General features: G+C 42.5%; 1 protein-coding gene across 5 annotated transcripts in view; it reads left to right on the top strand.

The window, feature by feature from the left end:
- Cald1 (caldesmon 1) overlaps positions 1 to 18101 on the top strand; it is a 181377-nt gene that overhangs the window by 86713 nt on the left and 76563 nt on the right. For all 5 annotated transcript variants that reach the window (XM_029535643.1, XM_021190660.2, XM_029535642.1 and 2 more), the window contains exon 3: positions 1194 to 1305. In XM_029535643.1, the coding sequence (XP_029391503.1) occupies positions 1235 to 1305 (71 nt within the window). In that variant the 5' untranslated portion in view covers positions 1194 to 1234. The remainder of the gene's footprint in view (positions 1 to 1193; positions 1306 to 18101) is intronic.

Consider the following 18101-nt stretch of genomic DNA (forward strand, 5'->3'; position numbering starts at 1 on the left):
GGTGAGGGCGAAAACCTTCGTTGCCAATTTATTTCAGTTTCTCTCTCTCTCTCTCTCTCTCTCTCTCTCTCTCTCTCTCTCTCTCTCTCTCTCTCCCTCCCTCTCTTTCTGAAATCTTTTCCAAGATGCCATCCTATGATGGTTCTGGGGTTTTTGCCATACCGATTTTCTTGCTCTGGACAAATGGCTCAGCTCATCTACATAGGAGGCACTGGAAAATATTTTTGTGAGCTGAGTGCAGCCGAGCGAGTGCCTAGGAATCCAGAGGAAGTGGAGGCCTCCTGCTCTGCACAGGAAACAATCTTCCAGCACGCCTTAAATGCCAGATTCCAGGCTAGTTTAACTAACCACTGACAGCTCTGTAAACAGAGCAGGGACAGGAGCCCGCTTCCCCTTTCCTGGGAGTCATTTTGGGTTTGGGGACCGAAGGGAGATTCTGGAATATTTGACTGCATGGCACAGATACACAGCGGAAGCAGGCTCAGCATCTGAAGAGCTGGAAATTCTTCCAGAATCAAAGTCATCTCAGAGGAGGTAGGAAAGGGTCAAACGGTTGGCTTACATCTGGAGAGAGCCGGGATTTTTGAGCTCTGAAGACAGTTTGATCAAAACTTAGCTGCCTTCTAAAATACTGCTTCCTGGAGATTTTTTTCTCCCATGATTTCTGCATACTTAAAACAAACAAGCAAACAAACAAAAACAGTGCTAATTAACCTCCAGAATATGCAAACGATGCCTGCGTGCAATGTTGTCTGATTTCTCCTTTCCTCTGTCTGCCCCTACACACACACACACACACACACACACACACATTTCTTTTCTTGCCCATTTTCCTCTCTGTCTTTCTTTCACCGTCTGTCTTGTTCTTTGTTCATTTGCGTGTAAGTGTTGTCTGGAGTTCAGCGAGAGACAAAGGGCTGGATCATCCGGCCATTCTGAGGCCGTGCTATCAATATTTCTGCCTCCTGAGATTCCTTCTTACTTTTTAAATGTAATCTGCACTCTTACTTATTTTAATAGCTTCTAGAATGAAGGTGCACTCTGTTTGAGGTCAGCAATTGACCACTGGTTGCCTTAGCAGTATTCTAAGGTATTTTTCTTAAAAATAAAGAAAAGGTGATGGGGTGGGGTGGGAGGAGCTAATACAGGGCTCTTGACTCTTTGATGACCCTGACTCCACCTCTTTCCTTTAGATCAAGATATTATCTGTGCTCCCTAAACCTGAAACCTCACTATGGATGATTTTGAACGTCGCAGAGAACTCAGGAGACAAAAGAGGGAGGAGATGCGGCTGGAGGCAGAGAGGTAAGGGTCCAGGAGGACAGATACTCACATCACCAGCAACCTTGTTTTCCGATCACAATGACTCTGTCCTCTGAAGGGCCAGTTGTGTCCATATTGCACATCCAACTATTTGTAAAGAGCAGTTATGGATGTAAAGTATTTTTCCTGCTAAAAGTCTAAATTTTGCATTGAAAAAAAAAAAGAAAACACATTTCAAGAAAAATGGAGATCAGAGAGAATCAGATAATTACATATTTATGGAGGTTGAACATTGTAGAATTCATAATGGTAAAAGATCATACATAAAGATAAAGGCTTCAAATCACTCACAACACTGGAATGACAGAAAATGCTGAATGTTGGCTATCAGAAGCAGTTTAGCAAGGCCCAGAAGAGTCTTAGCTCAGATTTGATTCTTATCAGAAAAGCACCCTCGCCTGGCCGTCTGCATCAGGAAGGTTACTAAAGATGGTCCGAGTGACTGGGGAGGATGTGGGGGCCGTTGGAAGCTGTCGTAATGTGTGGGGCAGCCTTTGAGGTGGTGACTTAGGGGACAGGTGGTTGGAGAAATGAAGCATTGGCATGTGACGTCGAGGGTGGACATGTGTATCTTAACATTCAGTTAGGCCTCAGACCGAAGGACAGCGGCCTCTAATGACGTGGCTTCGATCAGTCATTTAAGGAAAGCATACCAAATATTCACAGGGAGAAAAAAGCCCCATGGTTTTGCATGCCAGTAATTCCAGTGCACAGATGCAAAGCATGGTGGGTACAAATGACCCATCGCAGACCTGCCGTACAAAACTGAAAAGCTAAACTTGTAATCAAAAGTGCCGGGGTCTCGAGTTCTCCTATTCCACTGACTTGTATGAAGAATTCAAAAGCAAGTGAGAAGTCTGGGTGAACACAGCTATGGGTGGCATGTCTACACGTGTGCTCATTGCACTACGGATTAAGGATCACATCACGGCTCTGACACTTAGGAGCTACGAGGCTCTGAGCAAGTGACCGCTCTTTAAGTCATGGTTGTTTTATATAAAATTGTCATATCTACATCTAAACCTACTTTTGCGGCTGTCATGAAGATGATTAAGCTTTATAAATGACCTGTAGCCAACACATTGAATTACTAATACAACAACATCACTAATAACCATTGTTATTGTTATCAATCATTATTAATAACAATCCTCTCTAAGTAATAAACAGTGGCTAGATAGCTGGGGCTAAATATGAATGCCAAGTGAAGGAAAGACTATCATCACCCTGAGATTAAACTATTCACAGAAGTTTTGTTGGGAGTTGTGGTAAGCTACGGAAGAAGTAATTGTGGAGATGAGTAAAATGGAAGCTGTCTAAAACGGAAGAGGGGATAAAATAAAAGGAGGGAGGGAGGGACAGAGGGGAATGCAGCCAACATAGAAGATGTATCTATCTGACTTTAAAATAATAGTTAATAAATAAAAATGTGAAGCATACAAAACTAAGGAAATGGCCAAGGGACTGGTGGTTGCCAGGAGCTGGAGAGGAGGAAGGGAGGCGCACACAGGCAGAGCATGGGATGTTAGACCCCCCAAACCACCCATGAGATAGTATGATGGCAGATGCATGCCATTGCGCTGGAACTCAATGCAAATTATGGAATCGAAGTGGAATGACATGTGAGTGTACCTACGTCATCCACAGTCGCAAGTACAGCACTGTGTATGGGATGCTGATAATGGCCGAGGCTGTGGCTGCAGCTGGGGAGAGGAGGGGACAGGGCAGCATGGGAGAATTGCCATTTCCACTCAACTTTTCCGTGGACCTGAAATTACCACAAGGAGTACAGTATATCAGTAGAAATGCCAGAGTGGGGGTAGGAGAGGCTGACTAGGTGTGAAAATGAGACAAGCAAAGCTCTGGGGAGAAAGAATCGGTTGCAGGGAGTTTGAGAGGAAGGGCACCTTAGGACCCTCACGAGGGACGAGAGTGTGGTGGTAAAGGTGAGGTATGGTGGACTGAGAGTTAGAGACGCTGACAGCCGTGGCATCAAGCATACAGTCTCGAGAGCCTGAATCGGAGCAGTCACTGAGAGGAAAGAGATCCCACGTGGCAATCAGCGAGCCTGTCAGGACACAGGGACAGCTCAGTCTGAAGACTGTAAGCTCCAGTTCTGAATGACTATAGTAAGTTAACCTAAAATAGAGCCCTTCCAAGGCTCAGAGCTGCAGGGGCCTTCATCCGTTCTCCACGCATTTTTATCAGGCATCGTCAAAACAAGCCTCTGCGTCTTCTCCAGTGGAGAAAGATGAGAAGACTCTCTTCTTGGTGGTCATGGTCCTAGTGTTGAGTTTCAGGTAGAAACCACGTCAACATGGGGACTTCCCCCAGATGTTAGAAGACAGGAAGCTTGGATTTTTATTGAGAAAGAAGAGAAAATCTTATAAGATAGGTCCATTGGGACAAACCCATTGTCAATTAAAAAAAAAAAAAAAAAGCTGAAGTCATATCCCTCCCGCTCCCCAAAAGCCAATATGAGAGAGTAAGAGATCATAAGGACATAATGGAAACATCACAGGAAGCAACACAGCAAAGAGATGGAGAAGACCCAGGGAAGGGGCAGACCTGAAAGTGAGAGGACATTGAAGACTTGTGGACACCACCCAGACAGGAAGAACACACCTCTTACTTCCTCTGTCTAATTCAGTGCTACCGGCCTTGGGTTCTCCTGGATTCCTGAGCTCTCAGTCTACCCAGCAAACGCCTACCGAGAACGAGCCAAGACGGAGTGTCTGAACAGAGATGGGAGAAACGAAGGTGATCAGCAGACACTTCCGTAGCTCAAAGAATCATAGGAAACAAGAGTACAGAAAGCAGATGAGCAGAGGAGTAACCTGAAGGACGCCGGGGCTAGAGGGACAGCAGAGCAGAGTGTGCACCTCGTTAGATGGTGTTCGACACCAACAGGCAGTGAGAGAAGCATCTCACAGTGGTTTAAGACTGTGCTGTAGGGTGAATAAGCTTCTTTTTCTCATAGCCAGAACTCTAAGAACTGGCCACACAGCTGCTCCGTTCTTGCTTCTCAGGGTGGTGGTGATGTGTGAACAAGGATTTATCTTCTGTTAGTGTTGGTGGTAAAAAGCCTGTACGCCAAAGCTTAATTAGGCTCCCTTAATAACCTAAAACAAATACATATACCGTTATCCAAATATTGTTTAACCAACATTTCTGTCTACATTTCTGCTTGTGCTTAACAACAGCCCTATGTTTGTACTGGTTTTACCTGTTTGTGTTTCAAGGGGCACTGTATAGGTCTGCTATGCTGTAATTAGGTCAACCTCCATCAGCCTTTGGTAAAATGATCATTTATGGAAGTAGTGAAAGTTAGACATTATGGTCCAGCAAACTTCCATGGCAAGTTCAGGGTGTGTCCAGGAAACAGATGGCCAAACCAGGAATGAAGGGCTATCTAAAATCATAGTTCAGATCTGAGGACAAAGGGCATGTAAGACCTTAGGCAAGTCCCTTCCTCTTCCTTTAACGCCAGACCCTGGCTTCCTTTGTCACAGGAATGAGTGCTTTCTCAAGGGAATCAGAGGTCATTTCCTCTCGGTCAGTTCCTTTTGGAATTGTCTACTTCTGTTTGCAATAAGTTGAATATTGCTTGATTTGAAATCAAATAAGTACTACAGAATTTTACTTTTTTTTTTTTTAAGACAGTTCTAAGGTCCTATAAAATATTCCTAGGGCCAGGCAGGGGAAACCTTACCTGTCATCTGGATATGGAGAACAGAAAGAAGTCATGCCAGCTTTGGAATGCAGGTAGAGTTGTTCCAAGGGTCAAGGCTACAGATGCATTCGTTTGTTCTCAACACATTTTATCAGGCATCTCTTTTGCTCTGTGCCCTTTTCGGGGCAGAGGACTGGGTATTTTCCTTGGGGCTGGAATACTTGACCAGCACACTTCGGCTTTAGGTTCAATCTCCAGCACCACAAAAATAGATAAATAAATGTAGTGTTACAACAAATGTACACCCCATAGAGAAAGATTATCTATAAAGTGCAAGGTTCTGCACAGACCCGTAGAGACCAACAGTCACCTGTAGGGAGAGTGTGCCAGGAGTCAGGGAGACTGTATTAGATTAGAGAGATCTTGACCAAAAGCAAAAGAAAGGCGTGTCAGTTGGCAGAAGGGAATCTGTGCATAACCAGAGAAAATTCCTAATGTAATGTTTCTAAGCAAAAGGCATTATTTGTATACATTTCAAGTACAACAGCGTTTTAGTCGATTGCCTGTTTGAGCAAATGAATGAGTAAATAAATAAATATTCACTTTTGCTGCTTTTATTCTCCACTAGCCTCATGGGAACAAACAGCTGCCCACACAAAAACACACAAGCGCTCTCTCTCTCTCTCTCTCTCTCTCTCTCTCTCTCTCTCTCTCTCTCTCTCTCATGCATGCATGCGAGTGCACACACACACACACATATTCTCTCTCTCTCTCTCTCTCTCTCTCTCTCTCTCTCTCTCTCTCTCTCTCTCTCTCTCATGCGCATCAGGGCATCATGCTCATCATCACAAAACTGCAGCCACCTGCAGCCACCTGCAGGATTTGCTGTTTTGTGAAGAGTGGTGAGTGGGTTTGATGGGTGTCAAGGTTCTGTCAGAGGGGAGAGGCAACCAGTTCACACCGAGCCGTCCTTTCACAGTTAGCGGACATGATTCTGAGCAGAACTGGTATCTCTCCTGAGGAAGAACCCTTGGTGGTGCTTCTCTCTGGGAGCAGGTCTCTGGTGGCCATACTCTGGTCAGACTTCCTCTGCACCAAGCAGAGCGCCAGGGCTCTCACTTTTCAAGTCATGAACTCACTACATTCCCGGCATATGCTTTCCACACCCAGCGGCAGCTCCTCTTTCCATCAGAAGAAAGGCCTCTATTGTAGAACTGTTATCAGATTCCAAGGCTCAGAGACATAAATAAAGTGAAAGAAAACATGCTAGCTGTTTTCATCCGTCATACATTTTTATGGGCTTCTGAAATATCCTGATGATTAGACATTTGAAAGTAAATATTTTTACTACTCTAGAAAAACAAGCAAGTTTTAAAAATCCATTTGATCCACAGAAATTCCCTTCTAGAGCTGTATCATTGATGTTTTTCCCCCATGATTTAATACCAAGGCCCATTGACAGTTAGAGTACAGACAAGTACACATGAGAACACTTATTCAGAATGCTTAGAGCATGACCTTGAGTCTCAAGTACAAGTCTTTAAAAATACATTTTAAGATGTCTGAGCAGAACATTATTTTCCATTAGGAAGTTAAATGAAACATTCTTTTGAAACTGTATAAATCATTAAGGTACTTACATTTGCCCAAAAAAGTTCTCTTAGGGGATTGATTACTCCAGAAAGAAGAAAAAGAACAGAAAGGGGGGGGGGGACTAGACTTTGGTATTGAATTTTGTTTCTGTATTTCCTATTAAAGTTCTTCTAGTTTGAAGGCTATTTAAAAACACTTCTTAGAGTTTTATGCATATGTCTTAAGGCCAGAAGAGGATGCTAGATGCCCTGAAGCTAGAGTTATAAGAGCCACCCAACTAGCTTTCTGGGATGAAAGCTCAGGTCCTCCAGAAGAGCAACAAGCCATCTTAACCATTGAGCCACCTCTCTAGCCCCCTTTCGTGCATATTTAAAACTGTTTCATTTCAGTCCAACTCGGGTGTAGGGAAATGGGCAAAACTAGGTACTTCCCAGTCGCTGTGATTACAGTGTGAACAACCCACACACACACACTTCAGGCTCCCGAATTTGAACACTTTGTCTCTAGCTGTTGAAGCCATTTGGAAAAGTCGTAGAACCGTTTTGGACATGAGACTCAGCTGGCAGAACATGGACATGGGATAGGGCTTGAGAGTTACAAGCCAGCTCTAAGTCTCCCTGCTTCCTGACCCCATGAGATGAGCAACCTGACACTCCCGCTGCCACAGGCTAGATCTGGCTCCACTCTTGAACCTTTCCTGACCGGATGGCTTGCATTCCCTAAACCATGAGCCAGAATAAATCCTCTCTTAGGTTACTGTTGCCGGGTTCCCTTTATTTGTATCTAGCCACAAAAGAACAAACTTTACACACTCATGCCTAATCTCTTCCTTCATTCCCCTCTCCCTTTTCTAGATTGACTGTATCTTTACCCCCCATTGCATCCTAATAAAGAGACTCATTTAGACCAATTGATACTAACCTGAAAGTACGATAGATCCTGTAAGTACGCTACACAGTTGTAGATCCTGAAAGTACGCTACACAGTGGTGCTTAGTGAAGCATCAGAAAGCAGGGTTGTACCTAAGCATCACGTGGTCAGCCACTACACCCGGAGTTGTTGTGTAGCTCTGGCTGTCTTGGAACTCACTCTATAGTCCAGGCTGGCCTCAGACTCACAGAGATCTACCTGCCACTGCCTCCTGAGTGCTTGGGATGAAAGGCGTGTGCACCATCATCATCCAACCTAGGTACTGAAATTCTTAAGAGCCCGACATGCTGGTCCATAACTTTATTCTCATCTGGAAAAAGAGATCTGGTACATAAGCTAGTCAAAGTCCTCACAACACTAGTAAATTTGTCTTTACAGTTATATATGATATTTATAAGGATCCAATCCCGAGTCCTCTAGAGAAAGGGCAGAGCGGTGTGGTGGTTAGGTATTCCGGCACTGACTTTCAGCAGGTCTATGAACTACTACTTTTTATCTTGAAAAATGGCTTCACTGTCTCTTGCTCCCCTGTCTTTAACAATAAGTGGAAATGAATCATGAAATCTCTCACAGACCTGGCAAGCTGATTTGATCCATGCAGAGAAATCAGCACAATGACAGACATAGGTGTTCAGTGGTATTAAAATCATATTGATGCTCTGATACACAGTAATGTTGTTTTGAATTTGAATTTTGAGGCTCCAGTCACTGCATCATGTTATCACCTGGAAATAGCTTCCTAATAGTGTTCTGCCACAGTGTCATGAAGATAACAATGACCCTTACATAGAGTTCCTGACCATGATTAGTGCACAGTCAGCGTTTACTGTTGTCACTGCTTTCTCCATAGACTAAATTAGTATCTTCCAGGAAACTCAACCAGTTGATAGTTGGCCTCTGGAATATCACTGAGCTGGTCACTGCCCCTATGTTTTTAGCCTAGTATCTAATTGCTACTCAGTTCAAGTCTGTTTTAGCTTACCTGAAAGTGATTAAAGGACCATAGATGTGAAAGAAAATGTACCGTTTTGTTAAGAGTCTACATTTTTCAACCATTTGAAATTAAGTCAATAAATAGTAAGAGACAGTGTTATTCCTACCACATTATAGCTTTATCTCTGTTAAATGAGTCTTTATGTCTATTTTCATGTATGTTCTTTATATTTTTAAATAATTTTTGCCTTATGAAATTATAATTTCCTTTTTCACATTATTTAATTTGTGGCTTCAATACTATCACATCAATAATGAAAGTTTCTCAGAAGCAACTATGTGTGTGTGTCTTTGTGTGTATCTCTCTCTCTCTCTCTCTCTCTTCTCTCTCTCTCTCTCTCTTTCTCTGTCTCTCTGTGTCTGTGTGTGTGTGTGTGTGTGTGTGTGTGTCTGTGTGTGTGTGTCTGTGTGTGTCTGTGTGTATGTAAAGTGAAAGTTCTATGTCTGATTTTTATAAAACATTTTGGAACATTTTATTCCAAATAACTGTTTTGCCTATTTTCATCATGAAAGGTAGACATACACAAAATAATGTGATATGATAAAGACAGAGGGGCTCTAACTCATCGTACTACACACCCCTACAAACTCATAACTCCATTTTGGAGTTTGCAATGCCATTGAATCCCTTGAGGGCTCCTCTCCAATGCCTTCCTTTGGTTGCTCCACTCAGGTAGGTAGCCAGAGTCCTGAATAATCCATTAAGTTAAAGTAACATTCTGAATGAGGTTACTTGACTTTAAGTGATTGCTTTGAAAGAGCCATGTTGAGGGACCCTCAAAAGATTGTCTCTAGACCAGTGGTTCTCACCCTATGGCTTGAGATCCCTTTGGGGGTCAAATGACACTTTCACAGGGTTCACCAAGACCATAGGAAAACACAGATATTTACATTGCAATTCATATCTGTTGCAAAGTGATAGTTATGAAGCAACAAAGAAAATAATGTTATGGTTAGGGGTCTCCACAACATGAGGAACTGTATTAAAGGGTCACAGCATTAGGAAGGTTGAGAACCACCACTCTAAACTCTCAGATAAAGATGTTAATGACTGCCTGTTTGCTTGAGACAGCTTGGAGATTTGCCTTTCTAAATGCACAGAGTCAAAAAAAAAAGTCATACGCTGTCTCCTGCTGGGAACATGAGTGAAGTATTCAGTCCTGTGAACAAGAATTCTCATTGAAAGACAGAAAAAAATGTAATGAAAACGATCACGTTCTTATATCAAGTCCATCCCTTTGCATGTCCTCACTGACCAGGAGGTCTGAGAGATCCAGAGCTGTAACTGTCATTTGACCAGGTGCAGGAATGATTGTAGAACATTCTAGAACGTTATTAAGGGAACTCTCGCTCAGTTGCTCAGGAGTGTTCTAGGGAGGTTCTTGAGGTCCAGAACATTTGCCGCAGGTCAACACCCCGAGGCTGGAAGATGCATCTGTATCAGTGGATTCCCAGTCATCTGGGAAGAAGGTGAAGAACTCATGAGTATACTTTGTGAATAACATTAGATCCTGACTCCTGCTTGCTGAGCCATGAACAGTGTTCTTGAGTAGTCTTAGAGGCATACTTTAGCTTGTCATAGCTCTGCCTTAATTCAGACACCTCTGGTGTTGAATTCTTAACTATTTATAGCAGGACTGTAGGACAGTGTAACTTGGAGCTATATATAAATAAAGGATTTGATTAACATGTGAACTATGTAAGCTACATTCCAAGGCTTCGTTTTTTTAAACATCGGAGGATTCAACTTTGTAAACGTTTAAAAATGACACTAGAAACATTCACTTGTATTGGAAACTATCTTCCTGATCAGAAGTAGTTTTCCCCTTCATTTGTTTCTTTAACACACACCTGATGCTTCTGTTGGTCTGGCGAAAGTTACCAGGTAAACTTGCATATTTTTCAAGACTGTTAGAAGGTCTTGTCATTTATACAGGCTTCTTCTTCCGGTTATTCTAATTTGGTGAGATCTCTGATATTACATTTAAGGTGAGTACTGAATGACTAAGTTGAAAATGTGAGAATGTATTTTCCATCCCAATGGCTGCCTACCTTACATACAGTTCCTTTGTTGGAATAAAAATCTTGGTAAAGTACACACCAGCCACTATAAATAGCACTGTGCTTGTACATTCAGGAGAGTCTCCAGAGAGTATATTTTAAACCCACATTGTTTAGAATAGGAAACTTTCCTGGTGTTCATATTTTCCATTGTGGTGACATGGATTGTCCCCTGTCACACATCTTCCCTGGCTCCCGTCTTCCTGTGCCACTTAGGAATCAAACTAGTAGATTCCAGAAGAGTACTTAATATGTGCTTCTGATTTTTCAGAATTCCCTGGGAATTCTGCATATATCTTGGGGCTCTCCAAATGAAGCCTCAGAGAACTCACAGAGCCAGCATCTGAAACTAGGCAACAAAAGAGGGCTTTCTTTCTGGAGATGGATGCTCTGGTGCGCCTACTTAGAGGAACAGTGTCAACTCCACTTTTGATTCCCACAGAAAACTTTGCATTGTTGGCAGAATTTTCTGGGGGAACTCAAGAGGCGAATATGGAAAATAACTGAGAAGGAAGTGAGTGAGCACACAGGCAGCGTGAGATGATGGGTTACCATGCTGTTTCCAAGAGCAGGGGCAACATCAGGTCTAGTTACACCGCACCTTTCCCAAGGCACTGTTGGCAGTTCCACTATATGGGAAGTTCTGCCCACTCCTTCCTCAAACAGTTTCTCTGTTTCTCTAATCAATGCTGTTGTGTAAACCTTTATTTTTTATTTTTAGTGAAGGCCACTCTCTGGGAAATGCAATGCTTCCTCTATATATCTCTTTCCTTGATGAATAAGAAGAGGGCTACTGTTAAGGGAACTCAGATTTTTTTTTTCTATAGACAGAGTTTAAATAGCATTTAATAGCCTTCAACCCTCTTGCCTTAACCTTGAAAGCTAACCATTCCAATCAAAAATTTTTTCCCTCTGAGCCAGTATCGCACAGGGTATGTCCTGGCTACTCAGAGACTGTCATTCCTACAGCCACTCAGTGGCTTCTGAACTGAACAAAATGGAAATATTTGTAACATTAAAGACTGCGACAAAGTGGAAATTCCAAATCTTGTAGCTCTTAGGCACCTAACATCGTGTCACCTACAACAGATGACAGCTTCATGCAGAGCTGTGCTAAGGGGCTCTAAGGGGCCAGTTTCCCATGAGAACTGTCTCAGAATGACTCATAAAGACAGATTCTGGCATTCTGCTGGTTATCAGAATCAGAAATGAATATGCTCTTGTTTGAAATCTAAGGGGCCATAGGTCCAAATTGGTGACCTTGGCCTTCGGAAGCAACAAACCCAAGAGCACCCAGCGGCTGTATATAGCTTTTAGTCTTAAGCATAGGCCTCATGTTCTCCAACTCTTACTAAAGAAAGAAACTTTTAGTTACCAGGCAGAACTCCAGCTCCAAGGGATCTGACACCCCCTCTGACCTCTGTAAATACCTGCACCCTAATCTGTACACATGCCCACACACAGACATACACGCATACACATGATTTAAATGTCTTTGTTCTTTTTATGAGGTCAGTAATGACAGAAAATAGAGTGCATCCAGTGTATGAGAAGCTGTGCATTCTCAGTTATATGGTTAACACCTTTTTGGGTGGCTGATCAAATGGATATATGAAAAAAATACCACCCAAGGTGTAATGCCACCATATGCCCCGGCTATTTTACCCCTGGGCTTGTACCAAGAGAATTCCATACCTTCCCATAGACAAATTTTCATCCCACATTTATTGCGGCCTTACTTGCTGCAACAAAAATAGCCATCTATCAACAGATGAATAGATAATAAAAATTATATATGCAATACAACACTGTTCAGTTCTAAAGAAAAATGAAATCGCAAAACTTGCAGAAAAATGGATGGACTTAGACTGATGTATTATAGAGGTCACACAATCTCAGGGGAAAAAAAAAAACCAACCAGGTTCTCCCTCACATGTGGATCTAGCCAATAATGGAGGCTCAGATGTAAACAAACGCATGTATAGGTGCAGATTAGCACGAAGGAAAGAGAACAGGGAAGGCTGAACATTAGGGGATGAAAAGGACTGATCGCAAGTAATAGAGATGAGTTATGAAAGGTGATATAAAACTAATTATTTTTTATTTCTGTCATGGATTTTTGTGTGTGTGTGTGTGGGGGGGGTAAGTACAAAAAAGAGAAGTGTGAAATCTAATGTAAAACTCCACAACTCCCATTCTAATGGCTACTCTCACTGAGTTGTGTAGTTTGGAGGTCTAGCTACTTGCAGTGTATGGTGATTTTTTTTGCCACTTTTTTTTTTAAAATAAGATCTTTGGGGGTTTGGGGGCGTTTTGATTTTTGTGTAAAGGGTGACACAGGACAGACCTGCATTGTGCTGAAGAGCCTTGGTGACTCCTGTCCATCAGATTCCTTTCTGCTGGACTTTGTGAAGAGCTGCTGATTGCGTTCTGGTCGCACACTGGTGTTTAAAGGAAACTCACGCTTCTCAGCCCGCTTCCTTTAGCAATCTCAGTGGCCCTCAGGCCTTTGGGTTGAGAGCAGAGAAAATGTTATCCAATGTCACACCCCACCCCCACCCCAGAGCGTGTCATTTCTCAAAAGAGCTTAGGACCCAAAAAGCCATTTTCACTTCTCTATCCCTGAAGTTTGGAATGGAAGAGCTCATTTAAAAGACTTGAAACAGGGAGGGGGTATGATGCTGCCATTCACGTTTATTTTTGTCTGGTTTGGCGCCACCAGGAAAGATGGCGCCCATGCTTGTTCACACCACTGTCTCTTCCTGCCCAGGCCTCTTGTAGCCAGCAACTCGTGGTCACCTTGAAGCTTCAGACGTACACAGAGGGACTGCTTCCTTTCCTTGAGTCTCATAGAACATGTTTAAGGCTTGCAGATTATTACTGACAATCTTGTATTTGTTTTGTCTCAAAGAAATCTGGCACAAATGTCTAGTTAAGGTGCCTGTTTGACATATCAAAGTGGACTCTGGCCACCAGTCCCCCTCGGTCCCTACTGACAAGTGCCCTTAGAGAGTCATCCTGGCCAACACTCTGTACACTGTACCCCTTTCCTTTCCCTTCCCCCAGCTTCTCTTCCCAATAGAACCCAGCCATTTGGCTGTGTGTCCTCTGGGTCCCTTGCTCCATTGGTTTCTTGGTCTTCAGCTCCTATCTTCCCCGCTCTCTTTTCTCTTCCTTTCCAGCTCCTTCCTACCTCCTCCTTTCCTGGCTCTGGTCATTCTGCTAGCCCGGTCCCGTCTGGACCCTTCCAGATGCCCCTGGTCATGTTCTTCCTCATATCTACAATAAACCTTCTCCCCAACCACACCTAGGACCTCTCTTGTCCTTATATTTTTCATTCAGTGTCCATGACTGTTCCCATAAAGTAGAAAACAGATCCTAGGTCACAAACCACATCTCCCCCAAGCCTAGCACACAACTCCTAACGGGTAAAACTACATCCTTATTTGTATCCATGTGTCCAGGCAGAACTTGGTTAGATTTACTGTTACTTAAGGAGAGGCAGAAATGTTAGCAACCTTAGGAATATCCTTAGAGGAATAACTATCAGGGTCATTCCTGAAGTGCCTTCACTCCAGCCTTTTAGCCTCCGGATTTGAGTTCTCTATCTTTTCCTCTGCACATATGAGAAGATGAGCAGCCTTTATCCCTCAGATTGCTATTGGACTTTTTCACAGTCTAATTTCGGTCATTTGCACTCACATAGCTGCACTGTGTGAGCAAGTGATAAGAATAAAGGAAGGGTCTATTTTCTTGTTTGGCTGCAGCACTTAAGCCTTTACTTAGCATTATACGAAATTGGTATCTGCATTGTAAAATCAGATAATCATCAAATTGCAGGGTTCAGACCCAAGCCTCGGGAGTCCAACAGTGAGCAAACTGTATAATCAAAGCTTTCTTTAATGAAAGACCAGGCATGTGGTGGAGAGCAGGGAAATGCTTCAGCTAATCCCAGGAGAATGGGAAGGGGCACATGACAGATGAATAACTTCAATTTAGTATTTACCAACTCCTTCAGAAATAGAAAATGTCTAACGTGAGAGTTGGGTCTATGGTTTAAACTCTAAATGGGGCATTATTTTCTAGTGTTGGGAAATTATGATGGACCAGGAGAGAAAGGAACGAGAGAAAAATCAACACCCTAGACATACAATCTAAAAAAATCAAATTGTGCAGATCTTATTTTTAGTAAGGAACACTTTTTTTTCTTGTTTTCATACATAGTTCTGCTCAAACTAAGGGGCAAGGGTTGGTCTAAATTGAGTTTCTTCATTTCAAAAGTACACCTTGTTTAATTTTTTAACATAAAATCTGGAATTAAAGTTAATGAGCTAGAACGCTCAGCGTCGTGGGCCTGGAACCACAATTTGAAGAGCCTTAGAATTATGTCTGTTAATTTTTAGTTTCCTATTTGATCTTAGATCTGCTGGGAAAGAGTTAGTAGGAAAGATAATTTGAAGGTGTCCTAGAAAGGTTCTGGATTCTGTCGGGCTGGGGGAACCTCAGATTACACCAGCTCTCCCTACTTTGAAATATATTTTGGAAATGCTGTGTTCAAATTTCATATCACTGGCTCTTAAATTTAAAGAGAGTGTCTGCTTTTTTTTTTTTTAAGTATCATACACTTTATTTTCTTTAAATTAAAAATCTTTCCATGTGAGTTCTGACTTATACACGAGTTAAAAAATGAATGAGACTTTGTATCAAATGCCCTACTCACACCCCACCCCCACCTTAGTCTGGAAAAGCAAATCAAAAGAAAATAAACCTTCCTGGCTCTAGACTATAAATGTACTAACAGGGCTGGGAGAGATGTCTCAGGCGTTAAGACTGCTTACTGCTCTTACACAGGTCCCTAGTTCCGTTCTCAGCACCCAACCTGGGCAGCTAATAACTGTCTTTAACTCCAGATTCATGGATCCATTGCCCTCTTCTTGCTGCCACAGGCATCAGTCATGTGCTCATCCCATCCCCCTCCCATGCACGTGCTCATAATTAAAAGTAAAAATGCATCTTTAAAAGTAAACAAACAAATGGACAAACAAAGAACTCATTTGCTTTTTCTGCTTTAAAAGTCTGTTTCTAATCTCCTGCCACGGAGTACTCCAAGAGAGGCACCTGGAAGTTCTACAGAGGAGCCCTTCTGATGAAGTCAACATATAAGGTTCAAACTACACTGACATCCCAGCCTGAAGCGAGTAGAATCCAGTTATGATTTATCAAGTCTAAAGAAAGAGCGGGTGAGAAGGAGCTGTCAAGCTCAAGCCCAGATTGGAAGCAAGCATGTCAGAACACCCAGGTGACACGGGCTTTACATCCTGGGGCTTGCTCATCAGTTAACATCAGGAGTCATCACTCACTGAGAGATGCTGACCTGGGCCTCCCTTGGCATTGGCTGAAGTATTCTTTGAGCTCATGTTTGTCCCTGTTTTGATTCTATATTGAGGAGGAAGTCTTTCTGCAGCTTCTCAGACTCATGGGTTGGGAAACAGGAGTTATTCTGGCCAGAGAATGAGCTCTACAGGAACTGGAGAACTAGACCACTTCTTTGACCTTCGTTAGGCAACATTGTGATACATACAGCTGTCTCTGTCATGTGCCGTCGGTCAACTTCCCATAGACTCGTACACTCTGGAACTCCCAAGATTCAGTGTCTGAAGACGAGTTTTTAGATTCCATAAAATGCCAGCTTGTGGCTAACTTGACACAGTGACTCTATTTTTATCCCCCTTCAACCCAGGGAACAAGTGTCAAGTGCTTATTGTCTGTCTGCTGTCTGCTTGATACCATTCTAAGTTGTATCAGATACAGAAAACTGTTAGGATGTATCTCTGAAAGCAAGGGAATTATTTAGTAAAGAAAGGTATATAGAAGTGGTTAATAAATAAGAAGCATTTATTTCTAACAGTATTATAATCATGTAATGACCATGTGATAAGTTGTTATAAAATAGGAAACACCTAACATAAAAAACAACATATACAATTATATGAAATGTCATTCATATAAGATGAACAATGACTAGAGTACCCATAGTATTCAAAACACACAGTAGACCATTTTCTGGAAACAAATATGCTTTAATCTAGGTCTGAGTTCCATAAAAGAAATCAGTGCTCTTCAAGACCTTATATAGTGTCAATGGAAAAATTCTGGATTTGATTAGAGTTATAAAAGTCATGTGTACATTTAATATCCAGATATATAAACTAACTACTAGAAAAAAAAAACCACTTGTGGTTATGGGACTATCTAGATACTTTGAATAAAAGTGGTCCACACCAATAATTCCGTGGCTTCTTTGAAGATATGACCTTTTCTCCTGCATTATAATAGCCTTATCATCCCTATGATCAACTCATGATTTCTTTTGCAATGTAGTTGCATCTATATACAATAAATCTATAATCTACAATAAAGCACTAAGACCTAGAATCAATTTCCTCTGTATGAAAGTCCTATATACCTCCTTCCCTAGAGTCGTACAATGTGGCTGATGAACAACATGCTAAGGCTGGTTTTCACTGGAACCAGAACCAGGGTTTTGTAACAACCATTCATCCAAGAAACCTTTTTAAAAGATGGTTTGAAGCCGGGCATGGTGGCGCATGCCTTTAATCCCAGACCTCGGGAGGCAGAGGCAGGCGGATTTCTGAGTTCGAGGCCAGCCTGGTCTACAAAGTGAGTTCCAGGACAGCCAGGGCTATACAGAGAAACCCTGTCTCGAAAAACAAAAATAAATAAATAAATAAATAAATAAATAAATAAATAAATAAAAAATAAAAAAAAATAAAAAGATGGTTTGAAGTCAGAGGACAACTTGTGAGAGCTGGTTCTCTTCTTCCATCACCTGGATTCCAGTGATGGAACTCAGGATGTCATGTGTTAGGCACTTTATCAACTGAGCCATCTGTCCTGACCAGTAGTAGTCCTTAGATAGAAATTTTCTCTCCTAAGAGGTAAGGAATGAGAAAAGGAAAGGGCGAGCCGAAGAGAAATTATGTTCAACATACAGGTGGAAAGGTTTGTGACCGTCTGGAAGGGCCAAGGTTGGTGCCTCCAATAAGGCTCTTCCTAGAGTCTTAACAACCATGTCCATCTCAGGGGTCCAGTCTCTTCTTGGCCCCTGATGGCCTCATATAACAGTTTGCTCTTCTCAGTGAACCCTGGCAGATCCCAGAAATTTCCGTACTTGCCTTTGGGTTGATAGGACTGGGATGCTAAGGATGGTTTGCCTCCGGGAGTCTGACAGAATGAGTTGGCTCCCTTGAATATGCACCCCACATAGGTAATCTCAAGTTGAAAAGGCTGGGCCTTCTTAGCAGACACTCTGTAGCCAAGTTAACTCAGTTCCTGCAGCAGGTCTCATGTCTCCTCCTGGCATGTCTCCAAGTTGTCCTTCCCAACCCTCCCACAATACACACTGGAGCACAGTTATTTGTGGTGGGCCCACTGGTACTCACCCAAGTCCTTATGCAGTGACTCTACGGAGGTGGCCAGTGAGTTCTTGAATTCTTGAGGCAGGTGT

The sequence above is a fragment of the Mus pahari genome, chromosome 2, assembly GCF_900095145.1.
Source record: "Mus pahari chromosome 2, PAHARI_EIJ_v1.1, whole genome shotgun sequence".
In the NCBI taxonomy this organism is placed as follows: Eukaryota; Metazoa; Chordata; class Mammalia; order Rodentia; family Muridae; genus Mus; species Mus pahari.